The sequence below is a fragment of the Corvus cornix genome, chromosome 1 (assembly GCF_000738735.6).
Source record: "Corvus cornix cornix isolate S_Up_H32 chromosome 1, ASM73873v5, whole genome shotgun sequence".
NCBI lineage: Eukaryota > Metazoa > Chordata > Aves > Passeriformes > Corvidae > Corvus > Corvus cornix.
The window spans coordinates 117,592,230-117,618,048 of record NC_046332.1 but is presented as its reverse complement, the minus strand read 5'-3'; the positions used below and the strand labels follow the sequence as shown (position 1 = coordinate 117,618,048).

The 25,819-nt window shown below is 53.3% G+C and overlaps 1 protein-coding gene across 1 annotated transcript in view; it reads right to left on the bottom strand.

Annotated features, from left to right (window-relative positions):
* The window catches only part of NUP98 (nucleoporin 98 and 96 precursor), a 36,062-nt gene that overhangs the window by 1,747 nt on the left and 8,496 nt on the right, over nucleotides 1-25,819 (bottom strand). The window contains 23 exon segments of the mRNA XM_039554116.1: nucleotides 440-681; nucleotides 2,546-2,767; nucleotides 3,268-3,410; nucleotides 4,680-4,823; nucleotides 5,696-5,853; nucleotides 6,858-7,127; nucleotides 7,431-7,660; nucleotides 8,478-8,898; nucleotides 9,773-9,923; nucleotides 10,934-11,110; nucleotides 14,009-14,173; nucleotides 14,629-14,806; nucleotides 15,048-15,186; nucleotides 15,874-15,987; nucleotides 16,746-17,050; nucleotides 18,099-18,215; nucleotides 19,069-19,256; nucleotides 19,952-20,085; nucleotides 21,012-21,152; nucleotides 21,580-21,672; nucleotides 23,949-24,036; nucleotides 24,602-24,739; nucleotides 25,487-25,650. Coding sequence (XP_039410050.1) covers nucleotides 440-681; nucleotides 2,546-2,767; nucleotides 3,268-3,410; nucleotides 4,680-4,823; nucleotides 5,696-5,853; nucleotides 6,858-7,127; nucleotides 7,431-7,660; nucleotides 8,478-8,898; nucleotides 9,773-9,923; nucleotides 10,934-11,110; nucleotides 14,009-14,173; nucleotides 14,629-14,806; nucleotides 15,048-15,186; nucleotides 15,874-15,987; nucleotides 16,746-17,050; nucleotides 18,099-18,215; nucleotides 19,069-19,256; nucleotides 19,952-20,085; nucleotides 21,012-21,152; nucleotides 21,580-21,672; nucleotides 23,949-24,036; nucleotides 24,602-24,739; nucleotides 25,487-25,650 — 4,122 coding nt within the window.

Here is a 25,819-nt window from a genome sequence, read left to right as displayed (position 1 = left end):
CCCTGCTTCCCTGTCTGCCCAGGAAAAGCACCACACCAGGTACCCAGGGAGAGTTGGTTTGGAACTGTCAGGCCCTCTGTGCTAATCCTGCTGCTCCAAACCCAGCCTGATCTCTTCACTGTCCCCCCCCCCCGCCCCATGCCTTGGAATCATGGAGTCACTCACTGGTTTGGGTTGGGAGGGACCTTAAATATCATCCAGTCCCACCCCCTTCCACTTGTCCCCAGTCCCTCTGCAGCTCTCCTGGAGCCCCTTTAGGCCCTGCAAGGGGCTCTGAGCTCTCCCTGGAGCCTTCTCTGCTCCAGGTGAATACCCCCAGCTCTCCCAGCCTGGCTCCAGAGCAGAGGGGCTCCAGCCTTGGCAATCCACTCCTACTCCTGCCATGTGCCTGTGTGTGCTGCTCAGAGAGCAGGATGCAAGAGGAGCAGCACAGACCCACCTGAGGCTAAGTGCCTGACAACCAGCTTGTGGCACTGGTTCCAGTGCCCAGCCTTGAACAGGAAAAGGGCCTCTTTGTGCTTGTCACCCTCCATCCTTGCCCGAACTGCCTTGGCCTCGTGAATCCAGTGAGGGGGGACGCAGAGCCTCTGTGTCAGGAAGGTCTCCTTGGCCCAGGACTCGGGGGTGTCGGCGAGGGCGCAGTGCCGGCTCAGCAGCTCCCGCACGGCCTTCTCCCGGATGCTGGGGAGAGAGAGCAGCCTGAGCTGCAACGAGCCCCTTCCTGTCACCCACCACAAGGTCACTTCACCACAAGGAGCAGGACATTGGAACGAGATGGGCTACAAGGCCCCTCCCACCTCAACCCAGTCTGGGATTCCGGGGTTTTCCCAAGTGGCACAGAGCCCTCCGGGTGCACAGTTCCATGTGGGAGAAACCACGACAGCCACAGGTCTTTAGAACTGAGCCCAGAGCCAAGGCCCAGAGCAGTCACACAGGGTCACTCACACCGTGCCAAGGCCCAGAGCAGTCACACAGGGTCACTCACGGTGTGCCAAGGCCCAGAGCAGTCACACAGGGTCACTCACGGTGTGCCAAGGCCCAGAACAGTCACACAGGGTCACTCACGGTGTGCCAAGGCCCAGAGCAGTCACACAGGGTCACTCACGGTGTGCCAAGGCCCAGAGCAGTCACACAGGGTCACTCACACCGTGCCAAGGCCCAGAGCAGTCACACAGGGTCACTCACGGTGTGCCAAGGCCCAGAGCAGTCACACAGGGTCACTCACACCGTGCCAAGGCCCACAGCAGTCACACAGGGTCACTCACGGTGTGCCAAGGCCCAGAGCAGTCACACAGGGTCACTCACGGTGTGCCAAGGCCCAGAGCAGTCACACAGGGTCACTCACACTGTGCCAAGGCCCAGAACAGTCACACAGGGTCACTCACGGTGTGCCAAGGCCCAGAACAGTCACACAGGGTCACTCACACCGTGCCAAGGCCCAGAACAGTCACACAGGGTCACTCACACCGTGCCAAGGCCCAGAGCAGTCACACAGGGTCACTCACACCGTGCCAAGGCCCACAACAGTCACACAGGGTCACTCACGGTGTGCCAAGGCCCAGAGCAGTCACACAGGGTCACTCACACCGTGCCAAGGCCCAGAGCAGTCACACAGGGTCACTCACGGTGTGCCAAGGCCCAGAGCAGTCACACAGGGTCACTCACACCGTGCCAAGGCCCAGAGCAGTCACACAGGGTCACTCACGGTGTGCCAAGGCCCAGAACAGTCACACAGGGTCACTCACACCGTGCCAAGGCCCAGAGCAGTCACACAGGGTCACTCACGATGTGCCAAGGCCCAGAGCAGTCACACAGGGTCACTCACACCGTGCCAAGGCCCAGAGCAGTCACACAGGGTCACTCACGATGTGCCAAGGCCCAGAGCAGTCACACAGGGTCACTCACACTGTGCCAAGGCCCACAGCAGTCACACAGGGTCACTCACACCGTGCCAAGGCCCAGAACAGTCACACAGGGTCACTCACGGTGTGCCAAGGCCCAGAGCAGTCACACAGGGTCACTCACGGTGTGCCAAGGCCCAGAGCAGTCACACAGGGTCACTCACACCGTGCCAAGGCCCACAGCAGTCACACAGGGTCACTCACGGTGTGCCAAGGCCCAGAGCAGTCACACAGGGTCACTCACACCGTGCCAAGGCCCACAGCAGTCACACAGGGTCACTCACACCGTGCCAAGGCCCAGAACAGTCACACAGGGTCACTCACGGTGTGCCAAGGCCCAGAGCAGTCACACAGGGTCACTCACGGTGTGCCAAGGCCCAGAGCAGTCACACAGGGTCACTCACACCGTGCCAAGGCCCAGAGCAGTCACACAGGGTCACTCACGGTGTGCCAAGGCCCAGAACAGTCACACAGGGTCACTCACGGTGTGCCAAGGCCCAGAGCAGTCACACAGGGTCACTCACACCGTGCCAAGGCCCAGAGCAGTCACACAGGGTCACTCACGGTGTGCCAAGGCCCAGAGCAATCACACAGGGTCACTCACGGTGTGCCAAGGCCCAGAGCAGTCACACAGGGTCACTCACTGCGTGTCAGGCTCGTGCAGCATCACGAACACGGCCCATTCCCACAGCCCCTCGCTCTCCAGCTGGGCAGCATAGCTGGTGTTCAGCACCCCCCAGCTCTGCTGGGACAGGTGGGAGTAGTTCAGGGCCCGGAGCACCTCCCACAGGTGCCAGCTGAGGCGGAAATCCAGCGGGTCAGAGGTGACACTCCTGGGATCCAGCAGCTGGTCAAGCTCATAGGACCTGGAGAGGAAAACAGTGGCAACTCCAAGAGCTGATTGTGCCCACAAAATCAAATCCAATCCCTTCCCTTCACCCACCTCCATGTGTGTGATTTATATCGGTGTGGGTGTTTGGTTTTTGTTTTGTAAGAAGAAAAACAACAGTATTTACTACTAAAATTCCTTTGAGTCTGCACCCAGACTATCACCCCTTTTCCTCTGTAGGTGCTCCCCTGCAGATTTCTCACTGCCTTCAAAACAGGCAGCTACAGAGAAGCCTTCCTGCACTCTTCAGACACAGAAAGGACCTAAAAAGCCCACAGATGTGCCCCAAAGCCTAAGGTTCCCCATGTCTACCATCCCCAGGTGTGACACCACCTTCTGTCAGGGGGTACATGTGGGGCTGATTTTGGACTGCTCTAAGCGGTTCAGGCTGATTTCATAGCCCTGCTTTGTGAACTCAGGAAGTCACTGACTGATCATGATTTTTCTAAATACTCATTGAACTCTTTGCCCACTTACCTGTCACTGTAGAGCTTTAACAAATGGAAGCAGACATCTCTCAGGGGCCTTCCTGCATTGTCATCTTCTTCAATGACACACCCAGAATCTTCCAGGTAAGGAGGCAGAGGACAGCAGGCGTATTTTTCACACTCTGAGGTGTTCTAGGGACATAGTTTTAACAGTAAGTTTAAGGATAATATTCTGACCAAAACTGAATTCCACAGCTCAGCAGGCTCAGGAGAATCCTTCTGCTCCAAAGAAGGTGCAACCAACTGCACCTGCAGTTGGAACCTCCCCAGAACTATGGACCAACATGAAAAACCTGAACCCAAAATGCTCTGGCAGGCTCATGTCTCACACTGAGCTCTTACAAACCCCTGCCTGGAGGTACAGCCAGCTCTCACACACAGCCTGTATTCCTGAAGGATTTTATAGCTGGAAAACCACATAGGGCTTGATGAAATGAAGCAGGTGCATCCCAGTGAGCCTTCTCTCTGTAGCTAAGCAGGGTCTGGGCAGCCAAGAGCAGCACTGAACTCACTGAGTCAGTCAGAACAGTTTAACTGAAAACTTTCACCAGAGGTGAGTATTTAGAAGTGCTGGACACTGTACACAGAGAACACTAAATATTGAAGCAAGCATCAGTGACAAGATTCCAGACTTGCTGCTGTGCTTAGGCTGCCTTGAGGATGGAGGGCTGAGCTGGCTTTAGTTAAATCATTAAATATGTTTTTCAGCAGAACCCTTTGTCCTGCTGCACAGAGAGCTGAGAGCTCTGCAGCAGCACTCAGGGCTCTGCATAATGCATGGAGCCACACGGGGTGTGGGACCGGGGCTGGGGGGGCACACACAGGGTGTGGGGCACCACAGGCTGCTGGACAAGGCAGCTGAGGATTAATGAGCCCAGTGGGAAAACAGGCTGCCTGGCTCAAAAGGGCCTTCCTGCTGCTGACCACTGTCCCTCTTCCTAATTTTCTCCAACTGTCAAACAGCTAGACAAAACCTGGAAACACTCCATAAATGAGTTTTCTCCACAGAATTTATGATTCTATAGAATCACAGAATGGTTCAGGTTGGAAAGGACCTTAAAGCCCATCCAGTGCCACCCCTGCCATGGCAGGGACACCTCCCACTGTGCCAGGCTGCTCCCAGCCCCAATGTCCGACCTGGCCTTGGGCACTGCCAGGGATCCAGGGGCAGCCCCAGCTGCTCTGGGCACCCTGTGCCAGGGCCTGCCCACCTTCCCAGGGAACAATTCCTGCCCAATCTCCCATCCAGCCCTGCCCTCTGGCACTGGGAAGCCATTCCCCCTTGTCCTATACTCAATCCCACATTCAGCGATTCCTGGCTGCTCATAGGAGCCTCTGTGCCCCACCAGACAGGCAGGAGCAGCCTGAAGGGCTCCTTTTGGGCAGGAGGGAGTGACCCACCTGAAAGGCCGACTCGTACATGGCCAGGGCCTTGGAGATGGATGCCGTGGGGGGCAGCAGGTACCAGAGGTGCACGGCCACGCAGCGCTTCCAGTCCAGCAGCGAGCACACATTGATGCTGATCCTCTCGGAGAGCCGCCACACCTGGGGACACAAACCCTGCTCAGCCACAGGCCTGCCTCACGGGCCGGTGAAACACAGATTTAGAAGAAACATAAAGATTTTAGTTATAGGCTAGCTGGGTTGGAATGGGTGGAATAGGAAAGAATTTGAGCCCAGTGAGAGTTAAATAAAATAGTTTGGAGAGCTGGACCTGAAATAGGGTTTTAAATGTTAGTAACTGATTGCCAAATAACTGATGATCTGTCATTTGCATGTTTGTTTAGCTGTGCTTAGAATTAGGAATAAAACATTGCTAAGTTGGTGTAGGGAACAAGGACAATTACCAATTTCCTCCCTTGGTGGGAACCCGTTCAAAAGCCACGCAAAAAGAAACTTAGAGGTCACTAAAGTAATTAGGATTGTTAAAGCTCAGAAAGGCAAAAAGGTCAAAATAAGGAAGATGAGTTACTTCATCTTTTTTTAGGACCACTGACCCAATTCAAGACCACCGACTCCATTCAGGACACACACTATGCATGCTTAATGACATTTAAGCTCATTTCCATATGAAGCGGAGAATGGGAGGTGTTAATGTTATGAATATACATTTGTATTTTGGATATTCATAATATTTGGAAATAAAAGGTATCATGTTTGCTTGGATCGGGGCCCTGCGTCTTAGGGAGCTATCCCACGCAGTGCCCGGTGCCAAATCAAACATGCACTTTCTAACTCTGAACTGTTAGAGAGTTTTTGTCCATCTCAGTTGGATATCGATATGAGATCGATATTCATATGTGGGTACCTCACCGGGTGTGCAGCAGCAGGAGGTGGCCCTGGGCGAGCAGCCCCCTCCCTGCACTGCCCGTGGCTGTGTGGGGAGGGCTCTGAGGGGCTCGGGGGTCCATCCTTACCGGCTTCCCCGCCAGCAGCGCGAAGAGGCGCAGCCGCTCCTCCTGGATGAAGCGGTCGCTGTGCAGGCGGTGCCAGTCCACGAGCTGCAGGGTCAGCAGGTCCCGCACAGGCTGGCTCCCGGCCAGCTGTGACAGCAGCAGGGCCAGGCGGTGGTCACCTGCAGGGACACGCTGTGAGCCTGGGACACGGCTGCACACCCGGGCTGCGGGCACAGCTTAGAGCCCAGGAGGCTTTGGGTTGGGAGGGATCCTGAAACTCATCCCGTTCCAGCCCCTGCCATAGACAGGAACACGTTCCACTAGACCAGGCTGCTCCAAGCTCCATCCACTAGGGGATGGAACACTTTCAGGGATGAGGAGGGCACAACTCCACTATTTCTTACAAAATAAACCACTCCATAAACGCCTGGGAAAACAGGACCAGGAGGAGGAGACAGAGGAAGGGGTAGAGCAGTGTCCTCAAGGGAGACAAATGAAGTTTAATGTGAGCTGGTACAACAGACAGGGATAAAACCTGCCATAAGGCTCTGAAAATACATGTTTTTAACCCAAATGTAAAACATCTGAACAGAAGCTCAATTAAAAAGAAGATTCATTAAAAATTCAAAGGAGTGACTACAAACACTCCCAGTTCCAAATGCAATCCAGCAGCACTTCCTAACTGGGGGTAGCTGACAGAGCCAGAGTGAGGGGAACTGGGGACTCCAGCAGCTCCTACCCAATCTTCAAGGCCAGGTGGAACGGGGCTTGGAGCAACCTGGGATAGTGAAAGGAGTCCCTGCCCATGGCAGGGGGTGGGACTGGATAATCTTTAAAGTCTCTTCCGACCCAGCCCATTCCATGATTTTGTGGTCACTGACAAGGGAACATTCCACATGCAGAGCAGCCAGTGACTATGAGCTCTCAGAGTTTAAACTCTCTTTGTGCATCTCCTTCCTCCTCTATACAAAAGCTGAGACTTAAAGAATCAGGGAATATCCTGAGTAGGAAGGACCCACAGGGATCACCCAGTCCCACCCCTGGCCCTGCCCAGACACCCCAACAATCCCAGCCTGGGCATCCCTGGCAGCGCTGTCCAAACGCTCCTGGAGCTCTGGCAGCCTCGGGGCCGTGCCCATTCCCTGGGGAGCCTGGGCAGTGCCCAGCAGCCTGGGGTGCTCACCTGCCTGCTGTGCCAGCCTGCAGGCCTCGCCGATTCTCTTCCCGGTGAGGCAGCTGAACACGGCCTCGACGTGGCTGCCGTGCCGGGACAGGGACACCTCGTCCTCGATGCGCCCGGCCGCCGTCTCCGAAAGCCAGCGCGAGAAGGCCCTGCGGCGCTCCAGGGCCAGCACATACTCACTGGGCTCCTCCAGGCTGGCCTCCAGCTCCTTCAGGTTGCCCCAAATAGCTTCACATAACGTCCAGGCCAAGCACCAGTGCTTCACAACGGCTGTGGGGACACACACCCAGCATCAGGAGTGAAAGCACAGAACTCAGAGGGGCTCATGTGATGGTAACCCTGGCAGGTTCATTGCCCCACCCTGGAGGGGTCATTGTCCCCAGTGTGTTTGGAAGGGGCTGCCCAGGGAGGCTTGGAGTGCCCGTCCCTGGAGATGTCCCAGGAAGGGCTGGAGGTGGCACTCAGTGCTCTGGGCTGGGGACAAGGTGGGCATGGGGCACAGCTGGGCCTGGCTGGGCTGGGAGGGCTTTTCCAGCCTAAACCACTCTGTGAAAAGAATCATTTCATACTCACTCTCTGCCACAGTGGGATCCTCAGATGCTTTCCTGGCCCAGTCAGCATAGTCATGGATAGCAGAGACCCCAGGATTGGGGGCCAGGAGGGGACAGGGCTCATCCATATGGACAGTGCTGTGCTTCAGCTTTATCTCCAGAGGGGTGAGATACAGCTCCTTGTCTCTGTCCATCTTCCATTGCTCCAAGCTCAACTTTTCCACATGAACCTTGAAAGGGGATTCTGTGAGTCTGGAGGAAAAGAGAAGACAGACCAGGTAGCAAATGTCCTGCATGTTCCCCATGCAAGTGGAGCAGCTCATCCTGCAGCTTGTCCTAATTAACATGACAGTAAAACATGACCCAAGGCACAACGATCCTGGTGAGATACTGGGATTTGGAGCCAGGCTTTGGGACCCTGAACAACCTGGGGTAGTGGAATGTGTCCCTGCCCACAGCAGGGAGTTGGATCAAGATGGTCTTTAAGGTCCCTCCCAGCCCAAACCTTCTATGATGTGGCGAATAAACCGTGACTCACTGAGCTCTCCAAAGGCAGCGAGCACACCTTCACCCCAGCTCATTCCTCAGCACTTCAGATACGCTGCAGAACATCCAGACAAGCTTTTGGCTGCACTTAAATGGTGGGACTGGGCTATATTCCAGTCAAGTTCAGGTATGGAGACCCTAAAGCCTGTGTGCCACTGGATGCACAGGCAGAATTGAAGGTGTCTGGGAACTGAGAAGCTGAACAAGAACTTCCTCAGGTAGGGCAGATGTCCTCAGGGAGAAACAAGAGACTGGAAGCTTTCTGGACAACAACTCTGAACTTTCTCTGTAACCTTGTGCTGGGTGACAGTGCTATTTGGTTAAAAAAAGAAATCCTCTTACTATGCTATTGCAGGATCTGACAGAGATGCTGTTGTGGAGAAGAGCCATGGAGGAGATCTCCACGGCTAACACCATCCTGCACCACTCCTGCACGTCAGAAGGACAGCGAGCTGCAGGCAGGATCCTGTCAGCCACCAAGAGCAAGCATGCCACACCCACCCCGAAGGAAGCCACTACTCACGATTTGGGAGCCACGGGAGTCGGCAGGAATCCATATTCCACGGACTCCAGCTGAGCATCTTCCACTTCACTCGAGCCACTCAACTGATCTCCACAATTGACCAGTGTCCAGTTGGGTCCCCAACCAACACGGAACGAGCGCCCCATGAAGAGTCCCATATCCATCAGGAGCTTCCCTTTTCCATAGGTGATGGACCTCTCCAGAGGGACGAGCCCGCGCTGCCTGCGGACCCCGACTGCCTTCACCTGCACCTCGGGCACTGCGGGGGGCACGGCGAACGCCGAGGCCAGCGGGGACGCCGCCGACCACAGGGCAGCAGAGGGGGGGCTGCCCAAAGTCCTCGGGCCCTTGGCATCTGCCACAGCAGCACTCGGTGCTTGGAAAAGGACATTGGCAAACTTGGATTGCAGCAGCCCAGCAACTGGTGGGGAGAAGCAGGAGGAACGTTTCAGTGGAAGGGCACATGGATTTCAGGGGAGATTCTGGCACACTGGGACATTGAAAGGGATTTCAGGAATGCCTGGAATTCCCAGAGCAGCCAGTGGCAAACATTTGGATGGTGTGACGGGAACATGGAGCTCAGTGTGACTGTCTGCAGTGCTGAGTCCTGCTGACCCTCCAGCACTGCCCAAAGGAACACATGGGGTGCTCCCAGGAACGGGAAAGGCACAGCCCCACCCCAAACTGGGCCATTCCCAAAGAAGTCCCTAATTTAATGTTGGAATAGGGACATCAGACCAGAAGTGGGGTGTCAGACACGGATCAGCAGGGCTCACGCTGGCCCGACACACACCTCAGGTCTGTTCCTGTCAATCACGTGGGCTTGGAATTGATTAACAGATATGAATTAATGGGTTTTCTCAATCAGGGAGCATCCTCCTGCTTGCTCCCAGAGGTATTCCTCAATATCCCTAAGGAAAGCACCATTTAGTAGGTGCAGCACTGGGTGTAAGGGGCAAGGTTTGGGCACCGGGGGAATCTGGCAGGGGCTACCCTGTGCTGGGCACAGCTGGTGCCCACAGCAGACCCACCACAGGCCACCTCCAAACCAAGCTGCAAAGTTGGTGCCTCTGGGAGATCTTAAAAAAAAAAAAAAAAAATAGCCAAAAGAGCAGTGCAAGCATCAGAGGAGGAGGTGAGGAGGTGCTCCAGGCACCAGAGCACTCACAGCCCTCAGGGCAGGGGTGAACAGAGGAGGAAGGAGTGGCAGGAAGGAACTGCTGCACACCCCGGGATTTTGCCTGTTCATGTTAAAATGCAACTTTCTTCACACAATCTGTGGTTTCTCACCATACCTGTGTGTCTTTTCTGTCCTTGTGATTTTGAAATGGGAAGCCTCGGGGAGCAGATCTCTTGGGAAGTGTCCATCTTGACAGGCTGCTTCCCAGGATAATCCAGGATCAAATCCAGGTCGTCATCATCAGCAAGCAAGGAAGCTTTCATGATCTGAGCATGTGGGAAGCCAAGCCAGAACATCAGCAATCCCTCCCACAGCAGCAGCTCACTAAGCTCATCAAAATAGTTCTTCCCACCCAAAAAAACTCCTACGTGCAGCACATGACCAAACAACACAGCCATGCTGCAAACATTCCAAGGAACGGTGGAGGCACAGCTCAGGCTCGTCACCTGATGGATGAGGTTTTACAACTACTGGTTAAATCAGTGCACAGGACTTGCTGGGGATGGGGGTGACATCCCAAAATAATCCTGATTTCTTAGATCTTAGCTCTGTCTGCTGTTTGTCATCTTAAGGAATAACTTCTGTCTATTTGTTATTACACATAGAAGCCTAAGAGTGTTCAAGGTACTGTCCTTCCACAAAAATTACAAAGGCCTGGAGGGCCAGGAGCCAGGGAATGGCTTCTCAGTGCCAGAGGGCAGGGCTGGATGGGAGACTGGGCAGGAATTGTTCCCTGGGAGGGTGGGCAGGCCCTGGCACAGGGTGCCCAGAGCAGCTGGGGCTGCCCCTGGATCCCTGGCAGTGCCCAAGGCCAGGCTGGACATTGGGGCTTGGAGCAGCCTGGGACAGTGGGAGGTGTCCCTGCCATGGCAGGGGTGGCACTGGATGGGATTTATGTTTTTTCCCCAACCTTAACCTTCTGTGGTATTGTGAAATAAAAGCATCAACACCAAGCCCCAAACCAAGACCAGTTATCCCAACACCTTTTTCTCCACCAAGGGAGAAGGGGCCCAAGGCAGCTGCTCTGGTATTAGTTCAGCTTATTGCAGTGCCCACACTCGAGTTCTGGCTTTAAGGTGGTTCACATCAGCACTGAGCCTCCCACGTGCGAGGCTTCCCCCAGAACAGCGAGATGGGCTGTGTGAGCTCAATCCCACACCACGGGATCATTACAAGCTGGTGTGTGAATACCCTTGGGGAGGCAAATCCATCCTTGAGAAGTGCTCCACTTCCCAAGCCCTCTCCTGGGGAGGTCAAGGGGCAGGAGGACACTGACCTGCAGGACGTAGGGGTTGATGCCCTGGGTGGATGCGATGTGGGTGGATGCCGGCACTGCCTCCTGCTCCTCTGCCAGGGCGTCCTCTGCCAAGGGCTCCTGGGCTGGCTCCTGGGTGATGTCGGCCATGTCACTGTCCAGCTCCACCACCCTGCCCAGCTGCTCCAGCTCCGGGGGCTGCGGATACAGAGGCCACGTCACACCCAGAGCACAGCTCTGCCAGGACAGCCACAGCCGCAACCCTCACCTGTGGGTGCTGCGGAGCATTCCTGGCTCTGCCAAGGTTCCACACCAAGGTCAGGGATGGGCACACAGAACCTTCAGGGTGTGCCATACCAGGGAAGGAGCAGTCCCAGATTAGCGGTGCCCTCCTGGAGCTTTCCCAGTTCCGCCACTCAGTTTAGGAAACTGCTCTTCAGCTTTCCAGTTCTCACGTGCCCAGCGAATGGAGAGCTCTGTGTGTCCTGCCTCCCTCCCCTCCTCCCAAATCCATCCCATGTGGCACAAATTCCAATCACAGAGCCTGCTTCCCACAAAGAACTGCATTTTACATGGTTACTGGCAGGGTGGGCAGGCCCTGGCACAGGGTGCCCAGAGCAGCTGGGGCTGCCCCTGGATCCCTGGCAGTGCCCAAGGCCAGGCTGGACATTGGGGCTGGGAGCACCCTGGGACAGGTCCCTGCCCTTGGCAGAGGGTGGGACTGAATGGGCTTTTAGGTCCTTGCATCCCAAACCATTCCATGATTCCATGGCTAACTCTGCTCACTGTCATGGGCTGTACTTTTGCCCAGCTCACTCTGTGGGACCTGAGCTCCCACGTACTGGTTTGGCTCCAGTTTAACCAACCCATGACTCAGCTTCATGTCCTGTGAAAGCCTCATGCTTCCAGCTTCCCAGAAAAAACACAGCACAGACCACTGAAGAAAAACAGGAGTGAGGAAACCCAGGCAGGGAGTGTCCTGGGAATCCTGCTCAGGAATTAAGGAGCACACTCACAAAGCTGTGCTTAGCCCTGTAGAATCAGCCAGGATGGGGTGAAGGTTCTCAGCTGAGGCAGATAAAATCACCCTGGGGATCTGTGAGGACAGAACTGAGTGGCAGATGTAGAATCTGAGCCTGGCCCCGCATGTGGAACAGATTTACAAGTCAAAATATGGTTACAAACACACAAGTTGCACTGCTCCCTTCATTGGGCTTTAATGCAGCAGGTTCCCTTGCAACATTAATAAATTCATTAATATTTAAGTTAGTGAGGGAAGACAAAACAAAAACCAAGTCTAGATACGAAATGCTTCTTACAGCCCAAATAATAATATTGTCAGGTGTGTTCTGCACCAAGAGTTTGGAAAGTTTTAAGCAATGCTATGATGTTTCTTAGGGTTTTGGGAAACCAGATGATGTTTTTCCTTATTTCAGAAATTAAAACCTGAGTTAATGTTACGCAAGTCAGAGAGGTTAATGAAGCCGGAGGGGTTTTTGCTAAGTACACTGGAATGCGTAAGAATGTTTGAAAATACCAGAGATATTCCCAGTATTCCTGCAGGTTTAAAACCTCAGCTCTGGTCCCCCCAATCTCAACATGAAGCAGGAAGGGGAGCTGAAGTGGTGCTGTTGGGCAGCCAAGTGTGCAGCTCAAAATGCAAATAATTAGGGATCTGCTCCAGCAGAGGGATGAAGGAGTGGGTGTTAATTAGCCCAGGAGCTGGGAGAGCTGGAGCAGCAGCTGGCCACTACTCTGGGACTCTCCATGCAGAATCCAGCAGAGCTGGCAGCCCCCCTGCCTGCCCCAGCAGCAGGATGTCCTGCGCAGGGAGCAGACGGTGCTTCTGGAATTGCTGGACAGGGATCAGGCCCCTCTCACCTGCCTGGAGAGCTCTGCTCTCCTGCCACACAAGTGGCCAGCAGAGACTCACACTGAATGCCAGGGGAAAGTTCTTTGATGTTAGAAACACAGAACTGTTTGAGGTTGGAAGAACCTCTGAGCCCACCAAGTCCAACCATTCCCCAGCACTGCCAGGGCCACCACTAACAACATCCCCAACTGTCACATCCACAAGGCTGTGGAATCCCTCCAGGGACGTGACTTCACTGCCTTGGGCAGCTGTGCCAGGGCTGGACAGCCCTTTCCAGGAAGGAATTTTCCCAATATCCAACCTGAGCCTCCCCAGGCACAACCTGAGGCCATTTCCTGCTCCACCCTCCTGTCAGGGACTTGTGCAGAGCCACAAGGTCCCCCCTGAGCCTCCTTTGCTCCAGCCTGAGCCCCTTTCCCAGCTCCCTCAGCCGCTCCTGGGGCTCCAGCCCCTTCCCAGCTCCCTTCCCTGCCCTGGACACGCTCCAGCCCCTCCAGGGCTCTCCTGCCCTGAGGGCCCAGAACTGGACACAGCCCTGGAGGGGTCTCACAGTGCCCAGCACAGGGGACAATCCCTGCCCTGGGGCTGTGGCCACACAACAGCCGAGGGGCCATTGGCCTCTTGCCCACCTGGGCTCCTGGTATTCCCAGTGAATTGGATCAAACACTGCCTGTGGATTGAACATTCCTGTGTAAGATGGGCCCAGCACTGAGGATGTTTTGCAAAGGTTTAAAGCAGTCACATCCAACACAAATATGTTTACAAAGCCAGCACATAGCCAGCCTTACAAAAAGTATTATTTTAATAAAAATAGAGCACATTCTTAAAATAGAAAGCAGACAGTCTTGCACACTAATGGTGGTAAAGACAACTGAGTGCACAGCATCACTGTCCAGGCAGGCAGCACACAGCGTTGGCATTACGGGCGTGCATTTAATAGTCACAAAAACAAGGGTTCTTCCAGAAGAGGTGCAAATCTGCCAAACTCAGACTAGAATTCAAACAAGAAACAAGGGTTGAAAGCCTCCCCGCCCCATCCTCAGTCTGCAATGTCAAGTGTCTCAAAGGAAAACAACATGCAGCCACTCAGCCAGAGTTCAGAAGAGTTTCTGTATGGCTTCACTCTCCAGATTCCAGGTTACTCCAACCACCCCCTTCCCAGGCACCAACTACTCTCCAAATTCCATGTCATCAACCCCCTTTAGTCACTGTTCTCCTTCTACCTGAGCTGGGGGCGCTGGTTTGCCGTTCAGGGCCATCTGCTGGGGAGGCAGGTGCCCTGGGGGTGGCACAGGTGTGGTCTTTAACTTCTTGGTGTCCACTTTTAAAGGATGATCTTCCTCTTCCTCATCTGAATCTTGCAAGCCATACTTGGAAAAGTGTGCTACCTGTGTTAAGGAGAAGGACAAACATGTCACAGCTTGGAAGTGAAATTTCTGGAAAGCCTGAACACTGGGCAGGTGTAACTGTGCCCTATACAGGTGTCCTAAAACACACAGGGTCTTGGGACACCTGCAACAAATTCAGCCTCTCCACTGACAAAAACCACCCACACTAGGCAGGTCTGGGGCCACAGGTTTCACCACAGAACCGCAGTCTGGTTTGGACTGGGAGGGACCCTAAAGCTCATTCATTCCACAGGCAGGGGCACCTCCCATTAGTCCAAGTTGCTCCAAGCCCTGTCCAACCCAACCCTGAACACTCCCAGGAATGAGGAGCTGCTTTGGTGAGGACAGTTCTCACCAGAGCCGAGGCACTTGGCACAGTTGTCCCAAGTTAGCAAACCACTTGAATTACAAATTCTCAGGCGATTCCAGCTTCAGGGTGCGTGTGATGCCCTCACCTTGAAGACCCAGGAGCCGGTCTCCGGGCGGTACTCCTTGAAGCGGGCGCCCTGCTTGCGGGACACGGCCTCCAGCCGGCCCTCGTAGTTCATCTCGGCCAGGCGCTCGGGGCTCTTGATCAGGCACCGCGACGTTTTGTCCGTGGGCCACACCCCGTCCAGGGTGACCTCAGCTCGCCTGGGAGGGCACGGAACAGGCTCAGAGACAAGGGGCTGAGGCAGAGCTGCCCGGGAACAGGGATGGGGAAGCTGGGCCAGGGAACTCATATCAGCTTTTAAACCCAATTTGTGGTTCAGAAATTCGCAAGTAACTCATTAACGCCGCAAACTGAACGCACATTTGGATTTGTCTCTTGGTTGCTGCCTGCAAACATAGCAGACTGTCAGGATTTTAAAAATCATCTTTATCTAACACTTACCTGTTTAACCCTTCCCCAATGGGTGGTTTTCTTTCGTCGTCAGGGTAAACAATAACTTCTTTTCTCCGGATGTGTACGATCTCATCCAGGTTTAAGTTTGTTAGATTTACTTCTCCTTCAAAGTAAATCGATCCATAACCTGCAAAACAACCCAAAAGGTCACAATTGTCTGTGAAAAGTCATGTGCCAGAGAGCCCACATTCCTGCTGTGCTCCTCCTGTCCCCATCCAGCCCCGTCCTGTCTCCCGAGCAAAGTGACACCTCCTTCCCCAGGAAACCCCTGGAGGAGCAGTATCAACTTTGACACTGATATCAAAATGCTGGGAGAGCTGGGGGTGTTCACCCAGAGAACAAAAGGATCCAGGGAGAGCTCAGAGCCACTTCCAGAGCCTCCAGGAGAGCTGGAGAGGGACTGGGGACAAGGGATGGAGGGACAGGAGCCAGGGAATGGCTTCCCAGTGCCAGAGGGCAGGGCTGGATGGGAGATTGGGCAGGAATTGTTCCCTGCGAGGGTGGGCAGGCCCCAGAGCAGCTGTGGCTGCCCCTGGATCCCTGGAAGTCTCCAAGGCCAGGATGGTCAAGGCTTGGAGCAAGCTGGGAAAGGGAATGGTGTCCCTGCCCATGGAATGACATGAGCTTTAATGCCCCTCCCAAACCAAACCAGTCTGTGATACTGTGATTTATTCTATCCCAAAATCCTACAAGACTTTGATGCAAGCTGCTCCCCAAGCAAGGGCACCAGTTACAGTCAGACTGAGGGTCTGGAACTCGGGTTCCAGAGATCCCTGGATCAGGGTGAAGCCCTGGGAAGGCTGGGGGGTCTCACCCTTGCGGCCGATGGTGAAGTCTGTCACAATACATTCGTTCCTGTCGTTGGTCAGCCGGGCCAGCTCCTCCAGGGAGGGGATGGTGTAGTACCCAGCTCGTGTCAGAACAATCCCTGCAACACAACATTCCCTGAGCACAGGGCTGGCAGCAATGCATCAACATTCCCAGACTGTCATCCCATCCCATTTCTTTTGCCAGCCTGAACAGCTGGAAGCCTCAGAGGAACTGAGGATCAGTGCACCCAAAGCCAACAGACAGCAGAACACCTTCATTCCACAGCCTCCAGAGTACATTTAAACCAACTGCTCTGGCAGGTTCTTCCAGCCCAGGCACCTGCCAGAGAGCAGCAGGTGTGCAAACAGCAAGGGAAGATGGTGCACAGGGAAAAGAAAAATTGCAAATGCATCAACACTTGAAGGAAACGCTCTCCCAGCTTTAGCAGCCTGGGGCCTCAGGCGCTGCTGACCAAGCTGCAGCTTCTTCTACATTTAACAGGCTCCAATTCTTCTTCATCTATTAAGTTGTCTAATGATCTTCCTATTTTCCAAAAGCATTTTGCATCTACAAAATGTCTAGAGACATTTCTTTTGCACATGCCACCTGCCAGTTTCATTACATGCCACGTAAGTAGTATCTGGAACGATTAACAGATCTTTTCCTTTTCCCTTCTCAAGTTTAAAAAACTCCAACACACATGATATAAAATTGGGGGATAAAATTTAAATCCTCATTGACTCAGCAGATAAGATTTCTGCAGTAGGTAAGGAATGCAAGATTTGTATTCTGGTGAAAGGAGGAGGGGAAAAAGCAAAAGCTGAGGGTGCCAAAGAGCAGAACACTTGCATGAAACGCTGCCCCCGCCAGCCTCACCTGCAGGATGCAGCTGGTGCACGGCCTCCACCTCCTTGTCCTGCTCATCCTGCAGGGAATCCTCCTGGAAGGAGGCGTCCTCGCTGCTGCCCTCCAGCCCATTGCGCAGGGCCGCGCGCATGTTCAGCGCCACGATGGTGTCGTCCACGCTCGAGTGGGGCTTGTGCCCGCTGCCCTCCAGGGTCTGGGGGATGGGCTTGGCAATGGGATTGGTGTAAAACCTGGTCACCTCGTGGGCCTCCTCCTCCTCCTCCTGCTCCCCGTCCTGCCTGTGGTTCTCCTCGGGAGGCACCGACAGGAAGAACCTGGGCAGAGGAAGGATAATGTCAATTATTACATTCTAAGAGACCTACACCAACATTCCTGTGCAGGGCCAGGAGCTGGACCTGGATGACCCCTGTGGGTCCCTCACTGCTCAGGAGACTCTGTGATTCAATGATTAAAATTCTGCTCTTTCCACACAAAGAGCCAACAGAACCACATGAACTGGTCAGTGTCAGTGATTATTCCCCTTCTCTCTGCTCCTGCTTGACCACCTCTGCCACTGAGGCTCCCACTACAGCAAGGACAGTGAGAGACTGGGACAGTCCCCACGGTGCTGGAGACTGAAACACGTGCCCTCTGCAGAGCTGAGCGGAACAGGGAGCTCAGGCTGGAGAGGAGCCTCAAAAGGGGCTGTAACAGCAACCCCACAGCTCCAAACCCTCTGCCCACAGCGCCAGGGTGACCTCACTCCCACAGCAGCTCTTATTGTAGTAGCTTTCGATAAAACCAACATGGTGAGCTGAGCAGGAGGTTCTTTCCAGACCCTGATTAAAAGAAAACCAAGGCAAAATCAGAGCTCAACTGAAATATAGCCACAGGTTTTTTAGAGGAGGTTGGAATTCTGGCTTTTAGGGGCAAAGATGTAGCTTTAGAGGTTCCTCATTGTAATCTGTACAAAATACACATATAGAAAATAGAAATATGAGGCATGAGGATCAGTGGAACCTCCTTGCAATTCCCACATCACTGAGGACTGACCAGGGGAGGGTCTTCTCCTCTCAGAGTCAGGTTTAGCACTTCCCTCAAGGAATGTCCTGGTTTTCTGCTACAGGGCACGTAGAGAGACTCATCCAGAAAACAAGTCCCTGCTCTCTGACCCGGATTTTGGGTGGGGTGACCTGGCAGTGCCCACACAGGAAGAACCCATGGTTGCTCCAGGAGGAAATTAATCTCCCAGCAGGTCAATTGCTTTCAATGAACAGTGAAGTGACATCCCTGAGAAGAAGTGGCTGCAGTACAGCAGTATTTAGGGACAGGCTGAACCAGTTTGCGTTGCTGAGGACAAACCCCTGCAGGTTGACTCCTCACCTGTCCCCATTCTCAGGGTACTCCGACGGCGACGCCAGGTCCTCGTTCTCTCGGCTCACGGGAGAGAACAGGTTGCTGCTGCTGAGGTTCTTCAGAACCAGCTTCTTGATGCTCTTCCTAAAAGCAAAACACACCAAGGAAGGGAAATTTGGACCTGTCCAGTGCATAAATATATATTTCGTACTTATTCAGATGCTCCGGGGACCAGGACCCAGCTCTGAGACCTGTTCCCACACCCAGGACATATCAAGTCTCCTGTCAGAGATCCTAAAATTTTTTGGGGAATTCCATTTAAGGCTCTGGCTTATGTGGAAGTGTAAAAAGCACAAGCCAGTGAAAGGCTCAAAGGCCAAGTTCAGCAAACCACAGTGTTCTCTGTTTCCCAAATCAGCTTTTCTAGAAGTACAGAAGGTCTGGCCCACAGGTGCAGGTTCATTTTACTGCAGGGTCACTTCAGTCTTTTGCTCTTTGTTTTCACTCAACTCCAAGCCTTTCCAAACCCCTTTTCTATTTGATTGCCACTGATGCACCTAAAAACTGAACCCAAAGCTTCACTCAGGCAGATCCACAATTTATTTCTCACAGAAACACCTGTGGATCTGAAACAGAACCAGGGCTGGGGTAAAATCACCAGAAATCTGCCTCCACAGTAAGGGCATGAGCAAGCCTGATGACACTCCCAGTTCAGGAGCAGGAAGTATTACCCTGTGCAAGCTTTCCTTGTAAGAATTCCTAAATGACTTTATAGGAGCTTTGCTCCCATTGTGGCCTGACCTCATTTTACAGCTTATTTGGCCTTAAGAGTTTGAGCCGAACCTTTTTACCTCCTCTACAGAAAACAGTTCTAGTGAATTCTTACAGACAACTTGCTTGTTCTTCCTATCTGAACCAGGGCACAAACCCACGGGATTGAGGGTAATATACAGGAGTTTACAGAAGATTCTCACACAGAGACAAAGGAGAAGCTCACTTTGGCATGAAGGCTCCATTGGACAGGGAGGGCTCATCATCATCCAGCCCATCGAAGAGCTGGGACTTGGCCGAGCCCGCCGACTGCAGGGCCTTGGGCCGCACTCTGGTCGCGGGGCGTGGGGTCAGCTTGTAGTGGGTGGGGGTTGTCAAGGCCTTCTGGGCTGCTGGGTTGGTTGGCTTCAGCCTCTGGAATAGAAAGATGGACAGTTGGAACCCTCAGGGCATGGGGACAGAGCTTTAGGGTGCTCCCACCCAGGGCCCTGGAAGGTGAAGGGGAAGCAGCAATTGCAGCCAGGTTAGAGGGCTCCATGCACAGCCCCATCCATCAGCCCGGATCCACGTGCCCCTCCAGGCTCCAGCTGCCAGGCAGGGCTCACCTCCAGCCCCCGGAACCTGTCAGGGGCAGCAGCCACTTAGAACCTCCCCTAACGCTTCAAAAGACTGGGAAGTGTTTGTCATCTTTTGAACAAAGCAACAGGGAAAGATTTATCAGAGACTCTCAGAGATGTCCTAAGCAAAGCACTGCAATTATTCCAAGCATTAACAATGATCCATCTTTATTCCCAATCAGCAGCAGTGAGCACAGGAACTCCACAGCCAAGGTTGTGATGCAGGCAAAAGAAGGAAATCAAGGAACAGTTTGGGTTGGAAAGGACCTCAAAGATCACACAGTTCCAACCCCCCTGCCATGGGCAGGGAACTTCCCACCGGAATAAATCAAGCACTTTGTGTCCTGGAGGGTAAACAGCCACTGCACCACTGGGAGAGCACAGAGGGCAACTTGCTTGGCTGCTCGCTGTGCATTTAGGTGAAGGCTGCACACAGACCAAGGTAATTTCAAGTGTCACCCATAAATGAGCTCGGTGCAGATGTGCACTCACCTCTTCTTTCTTCTTTGGGTCTGACATGGGGTTTCTGAAGAGTGGGGAGTCTCCAAAGGGTGAGTAGGTCAGGCTGTTGAGGTGCTGCTGGAGGACAGCTTGCTGGGCTGCAGAGGCATTGGGGTCTGTCAGAGCTACAAAAGGAGCAGCATTTTAGTTTTAGAGCTTTGGGAACAGAACCAGGGCAGGCAGAAACACAACAGCTCTCACAGCATCTCCTTCCTCCATCAGAGAGGGCAACCATATTCACTGAGCTCTCAGGGGTGAAAAGCTGAGGGCACAGAGAGCTACAGAGCAGTGGAGAGAGCCTGGCTTGCCAGAATATTCAGTGAATCCAGCTGGCTTCTGAAGGGTGTGCAGGGAAAATATTTCATGCAGAGTTTTGACATTCCTGCTACCACAACCAAACATACAGGTCGAGAGTGCCCTCTACAATGGATTCTAAATCTTTCCATCTTATACCATCTAATTTTAATTCCTATCAAAATGCTCTAAGAGTTCACACCATGAAACATTCCAGCCACCAAAAGTAGCTTAACTCTAATTCCAACAAAACCAGGGTGAATGTGGGCATTCCCAAAGAACAACAAAACCACTCTCAGAACAGCAGCTTACTCTCTGGGTCTGCAGGAAGTCATGAGGAGAGCTGGAGACAACTGGGTCTTATTTTTGTCCCAATGGCACAGCATTCCTGATAATAAAGGGCCTCTAGGCCTCTCCGATCTGGAAGTACTGAAAAAGCCAATGCTGCACTTCCCTTACTTTCCTTGTGAACATCTATTCTTGCTGCCCCAAATTCAACGATGGGAAATGCTACCAATCTTGAAAACAACGCTCTAAAATAGGTGCAATTATTGGGCGTGTAAAACAACTTTGAGTTCCTTTAAAAATACACATATAACTAGCAAAAAAAGGGTCATTAACATGGTCTGCACTGCGTCTGAGAACAGCAGTGGCCTCAAGGAGATGTTTCGTCATTCCAAACCCTTTGGGAGAGGTGTGCTCCTGTGTTCAGGCACATGGGAACAAGGCAGCAAGCAGCAGCTTCCTGGACACTCACCTACAGCAGGCTGAGGGGCCCCAAAGCCCAGGGTAGCTGTGGAGGTGTTGAATCCTGGGGCTCCGAATGCTCCCGTTCCCAGCGTTCCCCCCAGCTTTGGCTGGGTGTTCCCGAACAAGGACGTCTGTCCTGCCCCCAGAGCTGTGACACGAGAGGTGGCTGTCATTTACTACAAGACTGTGACAAGTTCACAAGCACAACAATCAATTCCTTATTAAACTGCAGGAAACACTCTCCACGCCCATGGATGCTGCAGACACTCAAGCCTCGTGATCAGACCAGAGGCTCTGAGCACAGAGGACCTCACCAGTCCCACCAGTGTGACCAGTGCTGCCCAATTTCTATCAGGTCACTTGGCACCGTGCTAAGAAGCTCCCCTTGGAGCTGCCCCGAGACATCCTGGCTTGAAGCTACAACTTTCCCAGCCTTTCCTAACTCAGTTACACGTGGAAGGTATCTTTTCAGGGTTTGATATATGTATGTTGCAGTATCCCCACTGCAACAGTTACAGGCAATACCCAGGCTGGACCAGCACTGCAGCCAAGAAGTGAGCTGGGAAACTGCTTACCTGTTCCAAACCCTGTCCCAAGTCCAGTTCCCAGAGTCCCAGTCGCAGGCTTATTTCCAAACAAGCTATTTCCAGCAGTGTTGGCACCAAAACCTTCAACAGAATGAGCAGCTCATTAGAGATGAAATTAAAACTGAAATAAATAAGCATCACAGGGTCGAAAAGCCCTGCCACAGTCAAGGTCAAACTTCTCACTGTTTCCAGCAGTGCAGGTTAAACTGACAGTCAGCAAGAAGGGACTTCACTGGTAATAAACATATTTTAGTTATAAATACAGCATTAAAGCAGCACAGAAAAATGCTGGTCTGCCTTCTTAAGCTTTTCAGTTTGTTACAAACTTCCAAGTTTCCCTGAAAGGCAGAGCTGACACGATGCTGCTGTATCTGGCAACAGAGTAAAATGTGCTGGCTTTTTTTAAGTGCCTGAAGGGAACACACCTCATTTCATCCTGTTTATACCACACACTCATTTCTCTGACCCTCATCACAGAGCAGGTGGGAACTCCGATCTGCACAGTTCAAGGACACAGCTGTAGCTGCAACAAGGCCACCCCAAATCTACCATGAGCTCAGTTCTACTGCAGATGCTGACCCCATCCCATGCTTGGTTAGAACACAAAGCCAGGATTAACCTGAAAAATGGCAGGTGTGCACCAACTCTCTCCATCCAACTCCCTCTCCATTCCTCCTACAAACTGCTACACAGGCAAACCAAAACCACACACTGCAAAGGCTGGTCTCCACCAAACAGTGCCAACACACTGGTGGGGCTATGGAGACCCTGACCAGCAGAACCAGAACTTGGAAGCACCTTTCACATCCCTGGGAGGTTTGCCCAGGACTGGTCACCACAGTCAAACCCTGCTTGCCAAGGTGCTGCCCTGGTTCAGAGCACTGAGAACTGCACAGAGCTCAGTTTGGGAAGGATCCAGTTCCCAAAAGCTCTTCCCTGTCTATCCTGGCAGGCTGGCACAGCAGGCTAAAGGCATGGCAGGCCCCACTGTCTTTAAATAACCAACACAAAACAGCACCCCAGGAAAGGGGGATGTCAGGATCCAACCCCCGCCTAGTCACTTCTAGAGACAGTTTTGTTGCTCTGAAATCCAGGATTAAGAAGGCAAAAGAGATTTCAGAGTCCCATGAAAAGAAGCTGCCACTCCCTTCAGCCATCCCTACACATTCCTCCTGCTCAGTCACACACTCACCAGACACCAGTTCTCACATCAGGGTCAGAGGCCACCAGGAACACAACACCCAGTTCCTCAGGACGCTGGTCCTTCACACCACCAAGGAGAACAACAGCCACCAGCTAAACTGGAGCTGACTGACTTCACCCTCACTGCAGGATCTCCTGACACCTGTCCAAGCCCAGGGATCCCTGGTTTTACCCCAATTCCCCCAGTGCTGCTGTGGCAACACAGGGCGTTCACAGCCTCCTAACAAACCCCTCTGCTCCCCAAATCTTTGATTTCAGGAGTTTTCAACAACAGAACAACAGAATGGTTGGGGTTGGAAGGAACCTCTGGAGATCACCCAGTCCAAGCCCTGCCCAGGCAGGGTCCCCTGGAGCAGGTGACCCAGCAGCGTGTCCAGGGGGGTTGGGATGTCTCCAGAGAGGGAGACTCCAGGCCCTCCCTGGGCAGCTGTTCCAGGGCTCTGCCCCTCCATGGGAGGAAGTTCTTCCTCAGGCTGGGCTGGAATTGTTGTGGTTTAGTTCCTGGCCATTGCTCCTCGTCCTGCCACTGGCACCACGGAGCAGAGTCTGGCACCACCTGACAGCCCCTGGAGAGATTTGGATGGATTGATGGATCCCCTCTCAGCCTTTTCCCTTCTCCAGACTAACCAGGCCCAGCTCCCACAGCCTCTCCTCATCAAAGATGCTCCAGACCCCAAATCATCTCTGTGGCCTTCACTGGACCCTCTCCTCTCCTGCTCCTTCCTGAACTGTGGAGCCCAGAACTGAACAGGACACTGCAGATGAGTCTCCCTGGGGCCAAGCAGAGGGGCAGGATCCCCTCCCTGACTTGCTGGGAATGCTCTTCCCAACGCTCCCCAGGACCCCAGGGGCTCTCCTGGCCATCACAGGCTGAACCTTCCCTTAAGGACCCACCAACACAGTGGCACTTGACCATCTACTTCCGGAGTCAGGGAGTCCCACCAAGAGCAAAGGCACAACCCAGACCCAGCACATTTCCCTGCGGCAGGGCCGTGGCTCACGTGACAAATCCAACACTGCAATACTTAGCACGTGCTCTCAGCAGTGTGTGGTACACACAGTACAGCTTTAAATGATTGAAACCCCATTTTTTTCCCCTGTCCCCAAACTGGGAGGGTTTGCAGGGGCTCCTAAACTCAGAGCTGGTTTGTTACCGAAGAGGCCACCGCCCGTGGTGGTACCGAACGAGGGAGCGCTGGTTGTGGTGGCTCCAAATCCAGCAGGCTTGTTCCCAAACAGGGTCTGAAAGGAAACAACAGGAATTTGGAAACCTGAGAGGCTGATACCACAGGAATCATAACAGTGTTAGGCTGCAGGCAAGGACGCAGAACTAAAGCCAAGCACAACTGAGCCCCCCCAGCCCACCTTCCCATGAATGGGGTTATCCCAAGCTGTGGGCAAGACCCCCCAAAAGCAGCTGTTAGGGTCAGACTCGAGGGGCTTAAGGGACTTTTCCAATCTCAGTGATCCTGTGATTTTTGCTCCAGCAGAACCAAAATGACTGAATATCAAAAACCAAGGTTGGTTTTGGTCCATCACACCTTACAGCCTGTATTTCCAATCCTATGCTGAGGCACCCCCAGGCACTGAGAACCTCAGTCTGTCCTGCTGCTTTCACCACTGCACACATCACTTGTTAAAAAAAGGACTCTACCACACCTGTTTATCCTCCAGTTTACAGCAAACCACCTGACTTTTGCATCTCAGACATCTTAATTCCTACGCTAACAGAACTTCTGTGAAGGTCAGCACCCCAGAGCAGGGCTCTGCTTGCTTTTCTCTCAGTATTACGAAGGCACAGACATACCGAACCACCAACACCAAATCCTGTGTTGGCTTGTCCAAAAAGGCCAGTTCCCGTTCCAAATCCAGTCCCAGCATTTGTATTGGCAGCTGTCCCAAAAAGGCCTCCAGGCTGAGAGGGCTGGGTGACCCCAAAGAGACCCTACAAACAGGAACCAGGTTAAGGTAATGCTCCCAGGCTTGTCCAAGTCCAGCACTGACAACAACAGACCCAACACACAAAATCAGGCAATAAAACAATGCTACATTTGCCTTTGTGCTGGGGGAAGAGGAGGGGTGAAGAGCATTCCAGAAGCTTTAGTTCTCCTCCAAGACATTAGTTACAAAAAGGAAATTAAAGAAAACCCAAAAAAGGTATGCTCCAAGCTTTAAAGGATATTGGAATTTCGTCACTGCTTTGAGCAGGGGAGATGGAAAAGAAACATTTCACAGGGTTTTCTGGGAGAACTCACAACAAATTCACAAAGAACACAGGATATTTGGAGCCAAAGCCTCCAGTTATGCAACAAGTTACAGCTATGTAGAATCTGCCACAAAAGCCCACAAATGCTGCTCATTTGTCACCAGAAAGCCCAGGATTTGAATTCCCACAGAGGGTTAATCATGGAATGACATAATCTGTGTGAAGATGATTGGAAGCACAGGAGTTGCTAGAGAGCAGCTGCTTGAGGAGGTGAGTGGGTACATGATTGGTGAACAGCTGACTGCTCTCCAATTGTCAGGAACAAAGCTGACTGGCAGCAGGTTCTTCTCTCCACCGCAGCCTTCAGAGCCCAGCATCCTGCTTTTACCACACTGTACTGGAATGTGAGGAACATCCCAATCCCGCAGCCTCCCGTGTCCCACAGGAGCAGCTGCAGCCCCATTCCCAGCTTGCAGCCCCTCTTACCATGGTGTTGGTGTTGGGCTGGCCCAGGGTGCTGGTGCCCCCGAAGGAGAAGCCGGTGTTCTGCGTGGTGGTGGCCTGGCCGAAGGGTTTGTTGAACAGACTCGTGGTCTGGGACTGCTGCCCAAAGAGCCCGCCCGTGGTGCCGGTGCCAAAGCCGGTCGTACCTGGGACACCACACGGGGATTAGAGACCAAAGCCAGCAGATCCCACACTCCGGCATTCAAACAGGGAGAAAGGTCATGGAAGCTCCTGAGCTGCAAGGGACCCACATGGATCACCCAGTCCCACCCCTGGCCCTGCACAGACACCCCCCAGCAATCCCAGCCTGGGCAT